The following is a 20,305-nucleotide window of genomic DNA, read 5'->3' on the forward strand; positions in this document are numbered from 1 at the left end:
TTTATGTGGCTAAAGAAGCTCAGAGAGAGAGAGAGAGAGACGTTTTCGTTGGTATCGATGTCATTTTACAAAAATGCCCTTGAAAAATCTCTGCCTTCAAATTTCCAAACCACGTGACAATTTTACTCAGCAATTACTCCTTTACGTATTGACTTCTGCGCCACATTGACTGCAATCAACATTTCTATTGCGTTTTACCTTTTTTGGCCCTCACACCCAGGTCAACTCTTTGGGCCTGGTTTGCGGGATGGATTGTTTGGGTATAACGCATTTCTATTGCTTTACCTTTTTTGCCCCTCACACCCAAATCAACTCTTTGGGCCCATTTGGTTTGCGGGATGGATTATTTGGGAATGTTATACCCTTTCTCATCTCAAGGGAATGAGAATAAATATAGTGTTTAGAAGTGTTTAGAAATGTTAAGAATGATAACAAAAAAATAGCAATAAATGTTATAAATAGTAACCAAAAAGAGGCAATAAATGTTTTCCCATGAAGGGGATTGATTGCATACCCAAGAGGCTAAAGGGTATCAGATGTCTCCTACATTGGTATCTAATACTCATGTGGATGGTAACAAATTTGCACCAATGTACATACCAAACATTAGAATGGGATCTCATACCCATACCCAAGCTTCAAAGCATTGAACCAAACGCCCTTATGCAATCCTTCTCCATTCGTAATCAAGCCCAGTCTCAAATTTTCTTCGATCTGCTAAAAATATTAAAGAAATCTTGAGACCCAGAAAAATTAAAAAAAAATGGCAACCAAATCTGAAAGTAAAGATTGTTTTTCATGTATAAAACTAATTTCATTCCTTCTTCCTCTCAAACTGAAGACGAGATCCATGGAAGAAACCCAAATGAAGAAATAAGTCTATGAGAAGATCGTTTCTTTGTGTATAGATTATAGAAAAAAAAAAAAAAAACCCAAGAATCTCTAATGTTGTGAGAAGAAGGAGGTGTCTTTTGATTTTTTCATCAAAGGGGCAAACATTAGAAAAAACCAAAAAAAAGCAAAGAGGGTGGCGTTAGGTGAGAGCATGGAATAAAATTTTGAAAATTTCCATTTTTTTAGGTTTTGAAATATTTTCGAATCGAAATTGTCAAAATTTTGTTAAAAAATTTCAATTGTTTTAGTCTAAATTTCCAACAAAATCGAAATTTTTTCAAAATTTCCTTAATTTAATTCCTTAACAGTGTGTTTGGATGAAGTAATTCTAGTTTTCATAGAAATTTATAAATGATAGAATTTAAAACTTCATCATTAAATTTCCATCAATTGCATTTTCTATTGTTTGGATATATATATGTAAAATTTAGAAAATAACAAAAATTATAAATTTCCTTGTTTGGGTAACGGATGTTATTTAAAAATTTAAATAGTGCAGTGGTAAAAAAAAAAAATTAAATAATTGTAGGAGCTAGAGTTCCCAGTCTTAGGGATGCTTCACGGCTAATATTGATTGATATGAGCTTGTTTCATGCCATTATAGCTGGAAAAGTCCTTATGAGCTTGTTTCATGCCATTATATCATTTTCACACACATATATATATACCCATATTGATTAATATGGGTGGGTATATATACTCACACACATATTGATTAATATGTTTTGAACATACCCATGTCATAGCATATATATATATATATATATATACATGCTCCTTCTATTGAGGTATACCTCAACTTATTTATGTTAAGGTATGACCTTGTTGGGGCCCACACGAGTCGTTTTGTGTCGATCCGAACCGTTCGCAAGGATCATCTTCATTGATAGATCATCCTTGCAAAAAATTAGCTAAATCGAAAATTATTTGTCTATCTAATTTTGATAAAACAAATGGACGGTTTCATCAAAAATATTTGATTCATCCATTTATTCGACCAAAGTTAAATAGGCAAATGATTTTCGATTTGGCTAATTTTTTACAAAGATAATCTATCAATAGAGATGTAAAAAATGAACGGTTCGGATTAACGCAAAACGACTCATGTGGGTCCTAATAGGGTATACCTCAACATAAATAAGTTGAGGTATACCTCAATAGAAGGAGCCTGTATATATATATATTAATCAATATGTGTCTTAGGGATGCTTCACGGCTAATATTGATTGATATGAGCTTGTTTCATGCCATTATAGCTGGAAAAGTCGTTAAACCCATGTCGTAACACACACACACACACACATATATATATATATACACAGTCACAGACCCATGTTGTAACATATATATATATACCCATATTGATTAATATGGGTGGGTATATATACTCACACACATATTGATTAATATGTTCACAGACCGTGAACATACACATGTCATAGCATATATATATATATGTTCACCGACCGTCGTAAGTCGTGATCAGATTGTGGGCTAATATATATATATATATATATAATTGTTCCTCCACCTATAAATTTTATTTGCAATCCTTCGTAGACCCATGTTTCAATTCTCCAAAAAAAAAAATCATAGATTAACCATCAAATCATATTATAAATCAGAGAGAAAGAACACATGAGTATTTGTAGGAAATAAAATTAACATACGTGAGAAAGGAAACAAACTAGCAAATCTCTTAAGTATAGCACCTATGTATTTATGTATTTATGAGTAATTTCTGGTTGGGTTTTTGTCGTTCTGCTTCTATTTTTGTAGGGACTGGGCTGCTTTGAGATGTAGAGAAGCACCTATGTACCTACGTTTGTTTTTTGGGTGGGATGGAAAAAGAAGTCCCGCTTGTTTTTATGAGTAATTTCGTTTTTTTAGAATTTCCAAATTTATTCTCACTTGGAAAAGAGAATTCCTGCTTGCATAAGAATTGTAAAATAACACCTATTTTGTTGGAATTTAAACTCAGGATTTTAGCTCTGTAAATTCCACAAATATTTTCCTCGTAATTTGTGAATTTTTCTATAATTTGGCCAAACACGGAACTTTCAATTTTCCACGCGTGAAATAATGACTTTTTTTTTTAAATCCCAAGTTTTTTTTTCTGCATCCAAACACATTGTAAGTGAGAGAGAAGAAGATAAATTGTTCAATTTTCAATTAAAACTGAAGGGAAAAAAAGGAATTAACAATAAAATAAAAATTTTGAAATGCAAAACCACGTGTCCTTCTTCAATTGATTAGTGTAGAGAAAAACTTATGTGGGGGGTTCCCTGCCACGTCATCATGCTTAGTGGTAGGGAACTCCAATCAAAACATGCTAGGTAGAGAGAGAGAGAAAGAAGAAGGAGATCTCTCCCGACACGCACCCACCTAGCCTTGACACACACCCACTCATCCACCCACACGACCACCGATTTGGGTAGCGAAGAGAGAGGGGGAAGGGAAAAGTGAGAGATAGAGAGAAGGGGAGGAGTCGGGGGTGGTCAGGTGGAGGGGGGAGGAGGGAGGTGGTCGGGTGGAGCCGTGGAAGGGGTGGGTGGAGGGTGGGTCAGGTTGAGGGGGAAGGAAGAAGGAGAAATTATTGTGTGTGACCGTAACACCATGCGGCATGATGACGTGATGTTACCAATCTACTTAAATTATGATACGTGTATAATAATTAACACATGTATAAAATCTAGGAAAACCCCTAAAATACAAGAAAAAACCCTTAAAATTGTCCACATGCTATAGTTTAAATAGATTGGTAATACTAAGTCATTATGTTACGTAGTGTTACGGTCACATATAATAATTTCGTCGGAGAGATGATGGGAGGGATGATGTTTTTTTTTTCATTATAAAATGGCTGACAAATGTCAACTTTTAATTTGTTGGGTCTTGCCACTTAGCATGCTGAAGTGGCAGGAGCTTTCGCACCTAGGGATGGCAAAATTCCCCGCCCCCGGAAATCCCCGTGGGGATCCGCCCTGATTAAGCGGGTATAGTAATACCATCCCCATCCCCGCCCCGCCCCGTATACCCGTTTAATAAAAAAATTATATTACATAATTATATTTTAATTTATTTTCTTAATTTTTATTGTATATCTTTAAAATTTAATAGTGTTCTCTTTATGATTTAGTATTATTGTAATATAATATGATGAATTTTAATGTATTTCATCTATTATATTATATATTTATATTAATTTGATATGTTATTAATAAAAAAAATTATTTTTTTGAAAATAATAGGGGCCCCAAATACCCCCGATGGGGACCCGATTACCCGGCGGGGCGGGTATGGTATTGGCAAACCCGCCCCGAAACCGCCCCGTTGCCATCCCTATTCGCACCAAAGTTTTTCTCTTTAGTGTGAGTGACTTTGGGCTGGGCGACTGTGGCATTCCATTCCTCTATTTCCTAGCTTTGCGTTCGATGTCGTTTTCGTTGTTTTCCCTTCTCTTTCAATTTCAGACCCCTCTCTCTCTCGCAACGCAGCACTGTCAACACTGACAGAGTGGGTAAGCCAATTTCTCTTCCTCTTCCTCTTATTCTCTGTGTGACTCTGTCTCTTGCACCATGAAAATTTTCCCTTCTCTTTCAATTTCAGACCTTACCCGCTTTCAGCTGACATGAAAATTTTTACAGGCTTTCATCTCTGCCTTGGGGTTCACCATTGAAACCTTTGTGCCTGATATACCATTAAAGGGGTCTTGTGGAGAATTTACTCAGAGAGAAAGGGGGATGGCTGAATCCAAACCTAGAACTAGTATGAGATGCCATCATTGTGCGGGTCCTCTTTCCAAGGAGATGGAAACTAGCGAGTGGACCGTTCAACCCCTTGTCAGGGATAGCTTTTCTATGGTATGGTTTTAATTGTTTTCTTCTTTCTTCTTTTACCAGCCTCGTACACAAATTGAGAAATTTTGTTTGACACACCCAAATTTGGACTACTGATCTTGTGTGGTGATTTGGTCATGGTACAGATTGGCTCTGCTGTTGGTGGCACAGCAAGTGCTTTTTATGGATTCAACCATGGTAATCTTTTTTTTTTTTTTTGGACATTTATTAACTTTCATCTTATAGTGAGCCTTGTGTATGGTTATTTTTACTTATTTAAAATGTCATTTTATTCCCTTTGTCATGATAAAATTCTTCAAACCTTTGAGGAGAAATTTGAAATGGTAGGAGGACTATGGGGTGGGTCAAGTCTCTTTGGCCTCTTTTTACGCCTCGATGTAAAGAATTTGTAGGAATAAATCTTTTGTTCATTATGAGAAATTGGAGGGTGGTTTTTCATATAGAAACTAGGATGGGAAATAATTTTCTGATCTTCTTCCAAAGAGAGGTAGAAATAAAATGTTTAGACTTGGAAAAGGGCTTTAGAAGGGTTTGACTAATAAATTGTTTCCCTCTCCAGCTAGCTGAAAATTAATTTGCTTTCATGTCTCTTAACACCTTTGTGCATTGCTATCTCTTGCACATGTCATAAGATATTACTAGCAATCAACAATATACCTACCTGTGTGTTATTTTTCTATATGTAGATGCATGCATGTGAACCTTTTTGAATTTTACCCTCCATGAGTAATTTGTCCAGGTGTTGATAGTTAGGTTTATTAAAATACTAATAGCTAATTCTATCTTTATTTTTGTGTTTCTGGATGCAGTGATGCCTGTTGTTCGTAGATGGGTAAAAGGACCTATGTGGTTACATTTTTTCATTGGTGTAAGTTCTTCAATGCTTTTACTATTTTAAAAATACCCTGCTTCAACTCCTCTGTTTCCATAGGCTATAAGCTGCAGATCCTTCCCCAGCAACACACCTAGCGATAGTCCAGCAATATTCGTTGAAGTTTTCTTAAAAAATTGAACCTTTTTTTTCCCTTATTTCTTACCATAGTTGCTGTGTTCTTGAGGTCCGTGAATTTTCAAATTTTCGGCAACATCTTTGGAAGAAATCAACTTCCCCCCATTTCCATATCAGTACCTTGGAAATTTTGAAATATCATTGATATTTTGGACTGACATGCTGATTTTATTACTGATTTATCATTGTTTGCCTTTTTGTTTTAGCTCCAGATCCTTTCACACCCCATAAGCGCTTCTTTGTTGCCATATCCCTTAGGCTCCCATGTGCAAATGTCTCTTGATAATCTATTTTATTGGACTATTTATATAACCTTTGCTTACTAATCTTGCTTTGTACTCAACTGAACTGTGTGCGTGTTTCACCTTAAATACTCATTTGCAACCGTCTTCTTTCCTTTTGGTAACTCGACTGATTTCAAGTGAAGTTTTTCTAGAGAGCTTCCATTTCCTCAACCATAGATACTTTCCACTTTTGTACAAGATCAAAGTGGAAGACATTCTAATAGTTAGAGTTATTATACCATGAAGAGAAGGAGGCTTATGTTCAAGAAAGACGATAATGACGAGTGTAATTTTGTCATTATTGGAAACTAATTGACTATCATATACACATCCATGTCAATGAAATTATTATCAATTGGAACATCAAGAAAAGTAATAGGTTCAGAATAAGTTGAAGGTTTGACAAAAGTTTTAGAAACAATCTTGGAATCCATAGGATTAGTAGTCCATTTGTTAGTTGGTTGGCGAGGAAATGTGCCTTATTATTTTGTTCTTCCTCACATAGACTTTCAATTCCTTCTCCTTTTTTATGGTGACTTAGTGACCAGCTCCAACTCTAATAGTGTGGGTAACACATATCAGGACTTCTCTTCAGAACACCTTTACCTCTGAAGAGAAGTTTTTGGTGCTCCCTTGAAAAATAAGCTTCAATCTCGCGCATGTTGAATGTTAGACAACCACTAGACTCGTTAAGCTCAAGCTGTTGGGGAATGAGCCAATAATATTTATCAAGCTAACACCCGATCCTGCATGTGGAGAGGCAGAGAAATGTAGAGAGAGAAACATACAGGTCCAGTCCTACCCTGCACCTTACAAACCAACAAACAATTGGGGAATAGAGATTGGATGTTTCGAATTTAGGACCTGCAATCAGACCTTTGATACCATCTTACACAACCACTGTTCGCTAAAAGCCTAACTTGTTAAGAAATGAGCCACAATATATATAAAGATAACTGTGAAATCCATAGAAAGGAGCCCTCCCGAGTGGCATAATAGCGTAGAAAGACGCACTTAAGTGCCCTAGGATCCAGCTTAGTTCGGTGGTGTTCGTGGACATGAATTTAACTAATTCAACCAATTTTTTTATTCTTACATCTCAAGGAATTTGGTCAAGGGAGGCCCTTTTGGATGTCTTTGTTTCAATACAAATTGAAGTTCTATGCTTTACCTTTTTGACTGTCTAAACTTGTATGGATAACATATTTATATCTATAAGATGGCATATTAATGTAAAAATGAAAATGTCACATGGTTCATGCCAACTTTGCGGCTAAGTTTAATATGATACTTGATAGTTTGGAGTTAGGCTGTTAAATAATTAAGATCATATTACATTTGGTTTGTTGTTGCATTGATATCTCTCAGGCATTTCTTCCGCATTTCTCAAACATGTGTAATCATTTTTTGGTTAAGAACCTTAATTTAGTGTCAGATATCCAAAAATTCCTATGGGCTCCTCTCGACTTGTACCAATTTTCTACAGCCTAAACTTCAAACTTTGAGTCTTCAAAACTTATTCAATTTAATTTATAATTTTCTAAATAATTTTCAATAAATCCTTGATGACTTAAATTATTTCATAAAAAAAAATCCTTATAACCTCTAATCAATCTTTCTCATTGTATAACTAGCCTGTGTATTTGATTTTTTTTTTTTTTAAACAAAAATTGCGTTTTTGTATGGAAAGACAATTTACTCTATTGTTGCTAGGGGGAAAAAGGATGCTTTGCCTAACCTGTTTTTTAACAGTTAGGTTGTCACGGGTTGGATTTTGTGCATGTACATGCGTGCGTGTGTTGTGCGTCTGCATATATGTACACTTTTCAATCTATGTTTGTAAAATATTAGGCTTGGGTTGTTTTTGAAATTTCTTTGTTGTGTTATTTGTATGTGCTTTTTTTTTTTTTTTTTTTTACTGTGTACTTGTAAAGATAGTGAGTGACATAAATCTTCCATTTTCAACTGTAGGCTCCGCCAGTGATTGTATTCTCTTCAGCTTGTGCAGGTTTGGCAGGTCAGTGATTGTCTTGTTACGGTATCTATGTTCATGGTCTGGGATATTTGTTAATTTTCACCTACTATGACTGATGTCTAGTGATTTTAAATTTTGTTGGAGAAATTATTTTGAAAGAACACCTGTCATATTCAAAGGTTTAGGTCTTTACACAACATGCCTCTTTGTTAGTGGTAGTTGGAAGTCATTCATAACCAAGGTGCCTACAAAGTATTCATTATGGAGCAACTAGGTATACAATATAATCATCATGTAGTGTCTCAATCGTAGTATTTGGGATTTAAGATTATTGGTCAAGTTGGTACATTTGACATAATCTTCTTTCTTCACACATGTTCTCAAAACTTTTCTCAGTAATGTGTTTGACAAAGCATCAGAGTACGTATTATGGTTTCTTATCAGGGAACACCTTGTCCCCTGTGTAGTAAATTTTATTATTATTCAATGAAAGTTTGTTTCTTATTAAAAAAAAAAAAAGGAAAAAGTTATCATAGTTTTCTTTTGGCTGATTGTTCACTACTTAGGCTGATTGTTCGCACATTTCATTTTGGGATAGGAGGCTAATACTAATCTATTAAGTGAAGTAGTCGTGGTCCGAAACTTGAGCAGTTCTTATATGATGATGATAGTTTAGTAATTATTTCTCATCTCTGGTGTGAACTTTGAGATGATTCCTTTCAGCTATTGGATTGGCTGATTTAAGACAAATCAGAAACTATATAATAGTAATACAATGGCCAATAAGGATAGATATCTTTCTGTTTTTCGACTGTCTGGCACTAAAGGGAAGATAATATTCAATATATGTAAAAACTTGGATCTTGTTTTACGATTTTACAAATCTCTAGTGGACTGTTATTTAATGCCTTATGGAAAATCTGCAGGTGGTGCCGTTCCAGCCTTGGCCCAACTTGCTTCTTCGTCTTATCATGCAGTGGTCTCATCCTCCTCGGTGCCTCCTTCGACTTCTCAAGATGAAAAGATGCACAAGTCCAGAACTTCCTCTACACTGTAATGCACAGTAGTTTTACGTGCCCAAGTTCATATGAGGAGCCAGTGGCGGAGCCACATAGGGACCATGCAGGGGGGACATAGGCCCCCCCTCACCTCTAATTAATTGATTTTTCTATTATTTTTGTTAATATATTATGACATATATTTTCTAAATAATTCTTTTTGGCATAAAATATGAAATAGTTTCTTGTGTAGCATGTGTAAAATCAAATGAATAATTATATATATTTTTTTCAATGGTAAAAGTTGATCTGTCTTGCTTATTTTATAAAAAAAATGTTTACTTTTGTTGGAGATACTTGATGATTAATTATTTTAAAAATAAGTTAATTCTCTTAATGTTTTGTTTGTGAAAGTAATTATAATTATGTAAAGATGTTTTTTATTGTTGTGAATATCTTGAGAAAAACAATTGTGCATTCAAAATAATGAAGTTATCATACAACAATACAACAATGAAATAAGTCGTAGAAACATATAGTTATAGATGTGTGCTTGGGCTTATTAAAAAACAAAAATGGGCTTCTGTGTGTCATAGTGAAGGTCAGTGAAGGCTCATTAGAAAAGTGTGACATGATTATTTTACCCTCAAATAGCAAAAGTTTTGGTTCTCAAACTTTTACTATATGACTATTTTACCCCTAATATACTCATGCGATCCCTCCACCTCCACCTCATGGCCAGCCGGCGATTTTTCTTATGACCCTCTCTCGCAACACCAACGACATCGCTGGCCTCAAGGGCACATGTTTTGGGAGAGGTACCCCTTCTTAGTCCAAATTCTGGTTGGTAAGGATGAGGTTAGGGGAGGCAGTGACGAAGACATGGTAGGGCCCTTGGGTCAATGGAGTCAACCAACACCTATAGGTTTTTTTTTTTTTTTTTTGTTAATGATATTGAAGATTTAAAAAAATATATATATGTTGACAAGACCGGCTAGGACAAGTGAGCAACAACATATCCACAAGTGAGGGTATAATAGGTTGTAGTCTTGTAGACAATGATTTTACTCTAATTTTCTTAAAAAACATATATCTGTAAAGGCAAAAGCAACGACATACGAGAATGACACAATTCAAAACACACTTTTGAGGCTTTGCAGGTCCCTTAGCACAAATACAGTAAGTTTACCTACGGCTACTCTGCAACAAAACAATCATGAATATCACCACCATCACCATTCACCATCACCCACGTCCATGTTAATGTTGAAGTTGAAGAAGTCGAAGCTGAAGCATCAAAACCCTACTCTTTTCCTCCTCCTCCTTCTTAACCATTTGACAGCATTTCTCAGAGGACTCCTCCCCGTCATCTCAGCCGTCGGATCATCCCAAGATGATTATCATCAGAAAACTGACGGCCATTATCAGCCCACGGGACCCCGTCCTCTTCCTTCCCAAGTCTTTTTCTTCTAACTTAGACCTCTCTTCCCAACTCTTCACGATCCTCTCCAACCGCAAATGGCGAAAACACCCTTCTCTCAAAAAGCTAATCCCCTCCATATCCCCATCCCATGTCTCTTCCCTCTTTGCCCTCAATCCGGACCCTCGTACTGCCCTTGACTTCTTCATTTGGATCGCCCAGAAACCCGGCTACAAACACAACGTCCACTGCCACTCCTCATTGCTCAACATTCTGCTCTCCAATGGCTTGCTGGGCCCCGCGGAAAACATCCGAATTTCGATGATTAAGGCTTGCAATTCGGCCGGCGACACCCGCTTCGTGCTGGACCTTTTGCGCCTGATGAACCGCGGTGCTCCCCATCATGAATTTCAGTTCAAGCTCACTGACAGGTCCTACAATTTCCTTTTACGCTCACTGTCTAAGTTTTTACCTATTGAAGATGTGAAAACTCTATATTTGGAAATGTTGGATGATAAGATTGTGCCGGATAAATTTACGCTTGATGCCATGGTGTATGCGTATTGCAAACTCGGCAATGTGGTTGTGGCAGACTTGTATGTCAATAAGATGGTGGAAGCGGGTTTGAGACCCAATACGAATACCTACAATCATTTGCTAATGGGGCATTGTAGGAATAAGGATGTGGATACTGCTTTTCAGATTTTTAAGCTCATGCCCCATAAGGGATGTCGGCCAAATGTGATTTCGTATACTAATATAATACATGGTCTTTGTGAGGCTGATCGGATTGATGAGGCTTTCAAGTTGTTCTCTCACATGGGGGAGGATGATTGTTTTCCAAATATTTTAACATATACTGTTCTGATTCGTGCATTGTATAGATTAGGAAGGAAATCAGAAGTGATTAATGTACTTAATGAGATGAAAGAGAAGGGTTGCGAACCAAATTGCTATACTTATACTGAGCTCATCCTTATAATGTGTAAGGAAAATAAGCTTGATGATGCTAGCAAGTTGCTAAACAGGGTGTTGGAGAAAGGGCTTGTTCCTAGTGTTGTCACATACAATGCATTGATTGATGGGTATTGCAAGGAGGGAACAGTTGAGGCGGCTTTTGAGATATTTTCTTTGATGGAAGCTAATAATTGTTGTCCAGATGCTTACACATTCAACATATTGATTTATGGGTTTTGTAAAAGGAATAATGTCCACCAGGCAATGGCACTTCTTAATAAGATGGTTGAACGGAACCTCTCACCAAACTTAGTTACATATAACTCGTTAATCCATGGGCAGTGTGAAGCAGGTCATTTTGATAGTGCTTATAGGTTGCTTAATTGGATGAATCATAGTGGTTTGGTTCCCGACGAGCGGATTTACAATGTTTTCATCGACACTCTTTGTAAGAAGGGGAGATTAGAGGAAGCTCAAGCCCTGTTTAATTCTCTCAAGGAAAAAGGCATCAAGTCAGATGTAGTGACATTTACTGCTTTAATTGATGGTTACTGCAAGGTTGGGAAAATCAGTGATGCACTTTCTTTATTTGATAGAATGCTTATTGAGGATTGTTTGCCAAATTCATTTACTTACTCTGCCTTGATAGATGGGCTGTGCAAAGAGAGGAAAATAATGGAAGCATCATTAGTGGTGCAGAAGATGTTAAGTGCTGGTGTGAAGCCTAGCATCTGGCAGTACACTATTCTGATAAACCAAGTGCTGAAAGATGGTGACTTTGACAATGCTCATAGGCTTTTCAATGACATGCTTTCGGTCGGTAACCAACCTAGTGTAGTTACTTACAGTGTATTTGTTCAAGCATATTGCAGCATAGGGAATATACCAGAAGCAGAGGAGGTGATGATTAAGATGAATGAAGAAGGAATTGCCCCAAATTCGGTGACTTACACATTTTTAATTGATGCATATGGACGTATGGGATTAATAGATTGTGCATTTGATGTTCTTAAGCGCATGTTTGATGCTGATTGCGAGCCTTCTCATCGTACGTATTACTTATTAATCAAACATCTCTCAAATGGAAAGTCGATTAAGACCAACAATGATATACTGGGACTTGATTTGTGGAAGACAATGGATTTTGAAATTGCTTTAGAGCTCTTTGAGAAGATGGTTGCATGTGGTTGTGCTCCCAATACCAACACTTTTGGCCAGCTTATAATGGGACTTTGCAAAGCGAGGAACTTGGAAGTAGCCCAAAAGTTATTTAGTCATATGAGAGATATGGGCATATCACCCAGCAAGGATATTTGTAATTCTATTCTTAAATGTTGCTGTGAGTTGCAAGTGTATGGAGAGGCAGCATTGCTGGTGGACACCATGTTTGAGCATGGTTATTTACCAGCATTGGAGTCATGCAAGTTGCTTATATGTGGACTTTTTGATGAACAGAATCACGAGAAGGCAAATGCCATTTTCTGCAATATGCTTCGTTGTGGATATAACTATGATGAAGTAGCTTGGAAACTTCTCCTGGATGGTTTAGTTAAGAGGGGTTATGTCAATAGTTGCTCTGAGCTGGTGAGCATCATGGAGAAGATGGGTTGCCAGCTTCATCCTCAGACATATTCAATGTTGATTGACGGGTTTGATGGAACATAATAATGATCTTCATTGTAGTTTTACCAGGATATGGTTCTTATTTATGTTGAAAGTGGCCTTTCCTGTTGCTCTTGAGTTCTGGTGTACACATGGATATTCCAGACGCTGATTGTAGCTGTAGTACTTAAAGTGTACAAGTATTTGTGAAGGTCATGAGGCAAGTATATATTTAATATCTCAAGTTGCATTTCATCATACCGGCATCTTCTTTTATGTTATTTTCTTATATTTTTCTTTTTTGGTTTTTCATATAAATACCATGTGTTATTTGGGTTGCTTGTTCAATGTGTAAAATTATATATGTTTAATCCCTTGAGATTAGCCCAAGTGGTGAAGGAGCGTGGGGACATATTTTATGATTAGGATAGTTTAACGGTTTGATCTCTTCCACTGTAATGAAAAAGGTGTAAATTGAAGGCATGGATGGTGTAATTGGCAGCCTAGTGATCAAACCGGAACCAAATAGCCAACATGGGTAGCCAAGAAATCTTCAAAAGAATCATTTTGTTACAGAAATGACTTTAGATCTTTTTAAGAGAACTTGATCAAGGGCTCAGGGTGCTTTGGAATGTACATTCTTGCATTAGTTCTTGATGCATTCGATCATATTTATTATATAAAATAGGAATTTAGATTGAGTTCTTTGTCTTCTTACAAGTTTTAGCACAAGTGAATTTTGATTGAATTTATAAGATTCTGTTTTTTTGTGGTTAATTTTGATTTTTGAGTATCCCAATTAGACTAGACTCTAGAGCCAAGCTTGGATAACATTGGACCCTCACATATGCCTGCTTGGGGGTCTCGTTCATAATAGATATACGTGTAAAAGCAATTGTCTGCATACTAGGATCAAAATCCATTTACTTGAGCAATTCTAATGCATGCAATCTGACAGTTTCAACTGGTACCAGGTAGGCAGCTACTTATATATTAATTGAACAAGGGATGACTTGGATGAGAAAGAAACAAGCAAACTTCACAACCTGTATGCAGGATCCAATTTAATTTTTTATAATGGGTCTCATATACATGTTGTGAGAATAAACTCATATTTGACTGTCTGTCACATTCAAAATTCCTCCTGATCATCCTGATTTGCCATTACTACTAAACATGCATGGCCAATGAAACTTCATGAATATAACGCAATTAAGCATGATCGAGACGAATCAACATACCCTCTTCACTGTCTTCAGTCTTCAGATTCAGTACCTTCAAGTTCAAGTATATATTATAACAATTAATGATGAATTACAAGTAAGAGATATATGAGTTATGGGGGAAGTGGGAAATTATTATGGGAATTCCCGATGATGATTTTGATTTGCTTTTTTTGGATTCCTTGGAACAACACGCTTTCAAAATTAGAGCCAGCATCATCGGAGATCGTGGTGATGACAGCAAGGGCATGAAGCAATTCAACAAAGCTGAGTTTTGTGTGTAGTACTTTAGCTCAACCCACAGCCTAAAATGGTAATATTCAGCCCATCCCATTCTTAAATTAAGTATCCAGAGCTTGATCTTTTTGCCAAACCCATGAAAGTTGATGCCCTCATAACCAAAATAAAAATCCAATATATTGTCCGTCCCCAAAAGGCTTTTTATATCATACTTGATATTACAAAAAAGCTCACCGATCATATTTTGGAGAATAGTGATTTGAACTTGGAACCTCTCCGTAATGTTGCAGATGTTGCAGAAAAATACCGCTGTACTAATAACTAGTTCATATAACCATGTGTTTTTGTTTATATGCAAATGTAATGAAAACCTCATCTCCAGTCAAGAAAATTACGTTGTTAATGTGAACCAATTTATTGAAGGAAATTTGATCGCAAAATCAAATCATTGAAATAATTGCAAAAGTCCTTCAATTGTCTACATAAATTAATCACTCATGTTACAAAATGACCCTGATGCTAATACCTTGGTTTAAGATTAATGCAATATCAGAAGGCTTGTTTTCTGTGTCTGACAGTGAGCAAAAACACAGCTCTCTCATTCTCTTCGGTGCAAGCGATTCATTCGTCCCCAGAAGAAATTTGACTGGTACAATAAAGCATCAGACTCTGCTCATAAGCAATTAGCTCATGCTAAATCAATCAATCTCAGTAAATCTCGAAACAAGATGTGACTCCGTCAATGGCAGCAGCTAATTTACCTATTAACTGGTCATCCTCCACCATTCAAATTGATTTGATAATGAGCTGGAAGTTCTGAATTACATAAAGTCATAAGCAGTGAGCCAAAGATCTGAAGTCAAATTGGATGGCAAAAATACTTGTGTGCATGCCTCAAATGTGTCTATATCGCTTCTACAAGACAGGACACTTCCTTTGAAAGATGTGGCCACAATGGTGAAAGTTCTACTACTTTCCCGATGATGATCAGCGTTGGTGATACCAACTCTGCTGATGTAATTTCATTGGCAAGATCCTTCAGTTCTGCAAAAACCTGTATGAATGCATATGCAACAATAATCAGCTTTCCATCGAAAAGATGAGAATTGGAAATGGGCACCTCAGGTTGATGAATAGAGACCATACAGATTTCTCATGGTTAAGTAGTTTGCCCTTAATTCAAATATGCAAATAACAAGACTACAAATGCATATTAAAATAGAAGGAAATTTTCAATTTCTATTTCGATTTAAAATTCTTCACAAGGGGAAACTATGTTAGTATCACAAACCTTGATAGGGGTCATTAATATAAATCAAGCGTATTGGAAATACATTATCATTTGAATTTCCAGTGAACATCTTCATTAGCACTTTATTATCATTGTACTTTAAAACTTGGATCCAATGTCCTCTGAAAAGATTGAAAGCTTCAGTTAGCAAAAATGTTTATACATCTTTTGATCAGAAAAATGTTTCTACATCAGAATGCCTTTTCAATTAGCATATTTCACACCGGAATGCCTTTTTTAGGTTTCACTGTTTCAGGCCCTTTTTTATATAATACAATTGTAATGTCTGATAGTCAGCTTTTTAGTGGACAACTTGTCCACTGTGATTGTAATTACAATAAAATTTTGTATCTCATTAAAAAAAAAAAAAACATATTTCACATTAAATGTTCCTCAGAAATATCTAGGAATCTGTCGCCACTGATGTGCCACATACTTTTAAGTGAATGCATTGTGACTGTTGCAATGAGAATATATAGATGAATTAGCCAACTGCATCTCTGAACACATATCAGAGCAATAAGGTAGACCTATATACAAAAAGTGGCTACTGGCTTTCTTATTTGATTATTAGTGTGCAGTGAAATCAATCCTAACCTGGACTAACTTTGCACGAAAAATGCTCACTTTCAAGAATCAAAACCATGAGTACACTTATAACCTGAGACAATTAGGTGTTGCACAAGGCAATTTCTCTAATCTACATAAGCTTCCAACAGAAAATATAGAACCGGTGGCAAACAGTATTTTTCAGTGAAGGCTTCATATATAGTTGAACAATTTAAAGAAATGATGTCTAGAGCGATTTAAGTAATGATAAGGATACCTAAATTGATTTAAGTAATTATAAGGATACCTAAATTGATTTAGGTGATGATGCTTGACAAGCTTCTCCAAATTTGAATGGCATATTCACTGTCCATGACAGTTCTATTGTCCTATTTTCCGTAGATATATCAATACATATTTGGCAATTTACGTACTTATTAAGGGGCAATTAGGTATTCCACACAAGCATAACACAACCTTGTGTCTAAGAAAAATAACAGAGTTCTCCCAGGTTGTCAGTTTAATAATTAATGAGAGAGGTCCTAATACTACCAATGACATAAATTTCAAATATTTAGGTAAAGAAATAGACACATCTGGAATGCAACACAGTATACACATGGGAGCACAATGCACAAATAGAAGATCATCCTTACCGTGCGCTGTTGAGGTGTGGTCCCTCGCTCAACTGCAACAGCTGGTGTATTTGGTGGCAGACCATGATGCACCAACTTTTGCGCAAGAGAAGGGAGAGTCGACAAACCCATGTAAACCACCAAGGTCGAATCAGGGTCAGCTGCATTCTCCGCCACAAATAGAGGATCTTTTCCTCCCTTCCTGGAGTGCCCAGTGAGAAATCTGACACTATTTGCGACACCTCGATGAGTTAATGGAATCCCTAGGTCTGCTGCTATCCCTGAAGCAGCAGTAATACCTGAAAAGTAAAAAAGATTTGATCATATATATACAAGTCCCTATCAGGTGATCTTTACCAAGCTATCCGAAACCATATAAAAGCTTTACTGTTTAAGAAAATAATCATGTCAAAGACAAAGAAGGATGCATAATTTGGCTAAAAGGAGGGAAATCTTGTTTTCCAACAGACAAGCTGGGAGCCTTTTTTTTGTTTTTTGTCAGAAACCTAGGAGTTCTTTGCTACATGAAAAAATGGTAACAAGACTCACAACCTAGATAGGTGAAAGTTGTGCCAAGAGTCCTACTACCTTATAGCATAGTCAAACTGATCAAGACTCCCAAGAGTTTCCCTCAATTAAAAGTTACCTTGCCATTTTATTTTCCTCATATCCATTCATTTCATCTCACTACTGCTCCCTGCCCATACTTAAAACTTTATAGCTTATGCATTCAAAAAAATCTTTAGGAATTAAGAAGCAATGTATGCTAATCTCAGGTGCATTTTACATAAGGAATTTTCAATGAGGAAAAATGTAAAATGGCAATGAAACGTCTGAATGTTAAGCATTTTGAAACAGGAATTACATAGGTCATAATGCTCAAGGATAACAGATCCATTTCCACTGCGGACAATGCTAAATTTTCTGAAATGACAATTGAAATTTTATCAATGTTTTGAGGTGGCATAAATTACACTGGCTCCACTCAACATGTTGAACATCCTCACTTAGAAAAAAAAAAAAAAAAAAAAAAAAAAAAGGGTAAATAATCGACCCATCTAATGTTCATGAGACATTCTAATATTCTCATATAATGTCTCAACTACATAACAACATTTACTAAGACTGATTTATAATTGTACCTGGAATAACTTGCACTTGAATTCCTTGCTGTCGCAGAAAATCCATCTCCTCCCCACCCCTTCCAAACACCTAAAAGACAAACAATATGTCTCACTATAATTTTACGAGACAGTGCACGGTAATGCATGTAACAAACTGTCATAGCTCTCTAAAATTCAATAATAGGAACTCACCAGTGGATCCCCTCCTTTTAGTCTCACAACAGTAGCTCCAGCTTCAGCAAAACTCAGTAGCAATTCATGTATCTCCTCCTAAAGGGGGGCAAAACAATCCAGTTCATTTCCCAATACAACACAATCCCAATTGGAAAAACCAAACTTTATGTAGCACCAAATATTAGGTCAAGCAAAACCCTAATTCAATTCCTTAAAACATTATGCAAGCTAACACGAACCCAAATACCCAATTCACGAAATTGCCCAAAGACATAAAATTTACAGTGAGAGAGAAAACCCAATTGAAAACCAAAAAAAAATTTGAAATTTGGTTTCAGCTAAAACAAGAAATGCTAATAAAGATTAGTGCTTTACCTGGGTTCTGCTATGATACCCAGCAGTCTTTCCCACATAGAGAAGTCTAGCACCAGAGCCAACCAAATCCAACACATCATTGGACACCAACCTATCGTACAACAACAAATCAGCACTCTGAATAACTCTCACAGCCTTCAATGTCAAGAGCTCAGGGTCCCCAGGCCCTGTGCCCACCAAGAACACATTGCCAGGCCCACAGTTGCCTCCACCACACCCTCCTTCACTCTCTCTCTTCTCTCTCAGCACCTGAAGCAGCTTTCTCAGCTCCGGTAGCTGCAAAGCAATGTCATTTTGCCTTAAAGAATCATCAAAGTCGGAGGGGAGAGAGCATAGAGTGGTTTGCTCCACTTGGTTCTTGTACAGCCACTGGTCTCTCTGGTACCTCTCAGTAGAACTCTTCTCTGTAAAAGGTGAAGAATAAGAAGAAGAGTTGAAAGGTAAAGAACAAATGGGTTGTGGGTTTAAGGAGTTAGGTTTTCTGAAATGGGTGGAAGATAGAGAGGAAGACAGAGATTGAAGCCTACTGACAAGAGCCATAACACAGAGAAAGAACGATTTACAGTGGAAGAGAATCAGTGTTTGAGTTTGTGTTTTTTTGTTTTTGTTTTTGTTTTTGTGTTGGCTATATAAGTATTGGGGTTGAGGTTGGCGTGAGGGAGATTGAGTTTGATTTGAAATGCAGGACTCTTGAGAGGACCAGGAGGCCAAGTGGCTTTTAGGGCTTTGAGAGGGACACTTTTCTTTTGTTTTGGCAATTTGCCTTCTTCTTTCTTTTTTTATGCATTTTTGAGAGGGATATTTTTCTTTGAACATAAATAGTCCACTTATTATTCGCTAAGTTTCGTTTTGGTTCATAAATTTTTTTAAGTGTTATATTGGTCCATAAATTTTTTTAAGTGTTATATTGGTCCATGAATTGTCTAAAGTGTTCTATTTTGGTCAAAATCGGATAATTTTGCCTCTCAGTTTTGTTTCAATGAGTTGACTTTAAGAGATAAAATTGTCTATTTTAGATCAAAAGAGAACACATCAGACAATTTATAGACCAATATGAAACTTAAAAAAATTTGTGGATCAAAATGAGATTTAACGACTAATAAATAAACTATTTTTGTAATTTCCTCTTTTTCTTTTGCTATGACTATTTGGGCCTATTTTTTGAACCAAAATAGAGGTAGATGTTTAAATCGACTTTAACCAAAATGTGTTAAAAATTGAATAAAATGATTATGATGAATAAGATGTACAAAATATTAATCTAAACTAATTCAGCACAATCTAAAATGGTTGCAGCATTATAATTATAAACTCAAATCAACCCAAACATATAAAGTAAACAATCCAACAAAATAAAAGAATCCTCGCATAGACATGTAACACTTTTGTACTATTTTTCTATCACTCAAACCATTAGCACCATCAGATTACTTATTATTGGGATAGCAGGATCACCACTTTTCACACTCTTTTTTCCATCGAAGAAGCGGCAAGAAGGCGTTGTATAAGAGCTATATTTGGTGTTCTTGTTTTTCTTTATTTTATTTTTAAGGAAGATACTATTTGCCTCGACAATTTTTTTCCAACTATTCCTTTTCAACCCCTGCTTACAGCCTCCAAACCCTCCTCCCTCCCTAAACCCAGCATCGGCAACCCACATGTGAGACCCTGAGAAATTTTTCCAAATTTATTTAG

General features: G+C 36.3%; 3 protein-coding genes across 4 annotated transcripts; 2 read left to right on the forward strand and 1 right to left on the reverse strand.

The window, feature by feature from the left end:
• The first annotated feature begins 4,272 nt into the window (after positions 1-4,272).
• On the forward strand, positions 4,273-9,334 carry LOC147277398 (uncharacterized). Its single transcript, XM_086254089.1, has 6 exons — positions 4,273-4,414; positions 4,542-4,757; positions 4,880-4,931; positions 5,564-5,622; positions 8,019-8,064; positions 8,949-9,334. The coding sequence occupies exons 2-6, from the start codon at positions 4,638-4,640 to the stop codon at positions 9,077-9,079; spliced, it is 408 nt and encodes a 135-aa protein (XP_086110215.1). The 5' UTR covers positions 4,273-4,414; positions 4,542-4,637; the 3' UTR covers positions 9,080-9,334.
• An 818-nt stretch (positions 9,335-10,152) lies between these two features.
• LOC147277399 (uncharacterized) lies at positions 10,153-13,423 on the forward strand. The gene has a single exon (XM_086254537.1). It carries the CDS (start codon positions 10,414-10,416, stop codon positions 13,060-13,062), a length of 2,649 nt encoding a protein of 882 aa, XP_086110663.1. The 5' UTR covers positions 10,153-10,413; the 3' UTR covers positions 13,063-13,423.
• Positions 13,424-14,790: 1,367 nt separating this feature from the next.
• On the reverse strand, positions 14,791-19,276 carry LOC147277400 (S-adenosyl-L-methionine-dependent uroporphyrinogen III methyltransferase, chloroplastic-like). Of its 2 annotated transcripts, XR_015123902.1 has the most exons (6): positions 18,611-19,276; positions 18,254-18,331; positions 18,080-18,149; positions 16,959-17,236; positions 15,224-15,516; positions 14,791-15,108 (listed from the first exon to the last, which is right to left on the reverse strand). XR_015123902.1 is itself a non-coding variant. In XM_086254491.1 (5 exons), the coding sequence occupies exons 1-5, from the start codon at positions 19,148-19,150 to the stop codon at positions 15,367-15,369; spliced, it is 1,116 nt and encodes a 371-aa protein (XP_086110617.1). In that variant the 5' UTR covers positions 19,151-19,276; the 3' UTR covers positions 14,792-15,366. The 2 variants fall into 2 exon arrangements, 1 of the variants encoding a protein (XP_086110617.1); XM_086254491.1 differs by having other exon boundaries at positions 14,792-15,516.
• Positions 19,277-20,305: the final 1,029 nt, after the last annotated feature.

Source organism: Dryas octopetala, chromosome 8 (genome assembly GCF_963921425.1).
Source record: "Dryas octopetala chromosome 8, drDryOcto1.1, whole genome shotgun sequence".
Taxonomy (NCBI): domain Eukaryota; kingdom Viridiplantae; phylum Streptophyta; class Magnoliopsida; order Rosales; family Rosaceae; genus Dryas; species Dryas octopetala.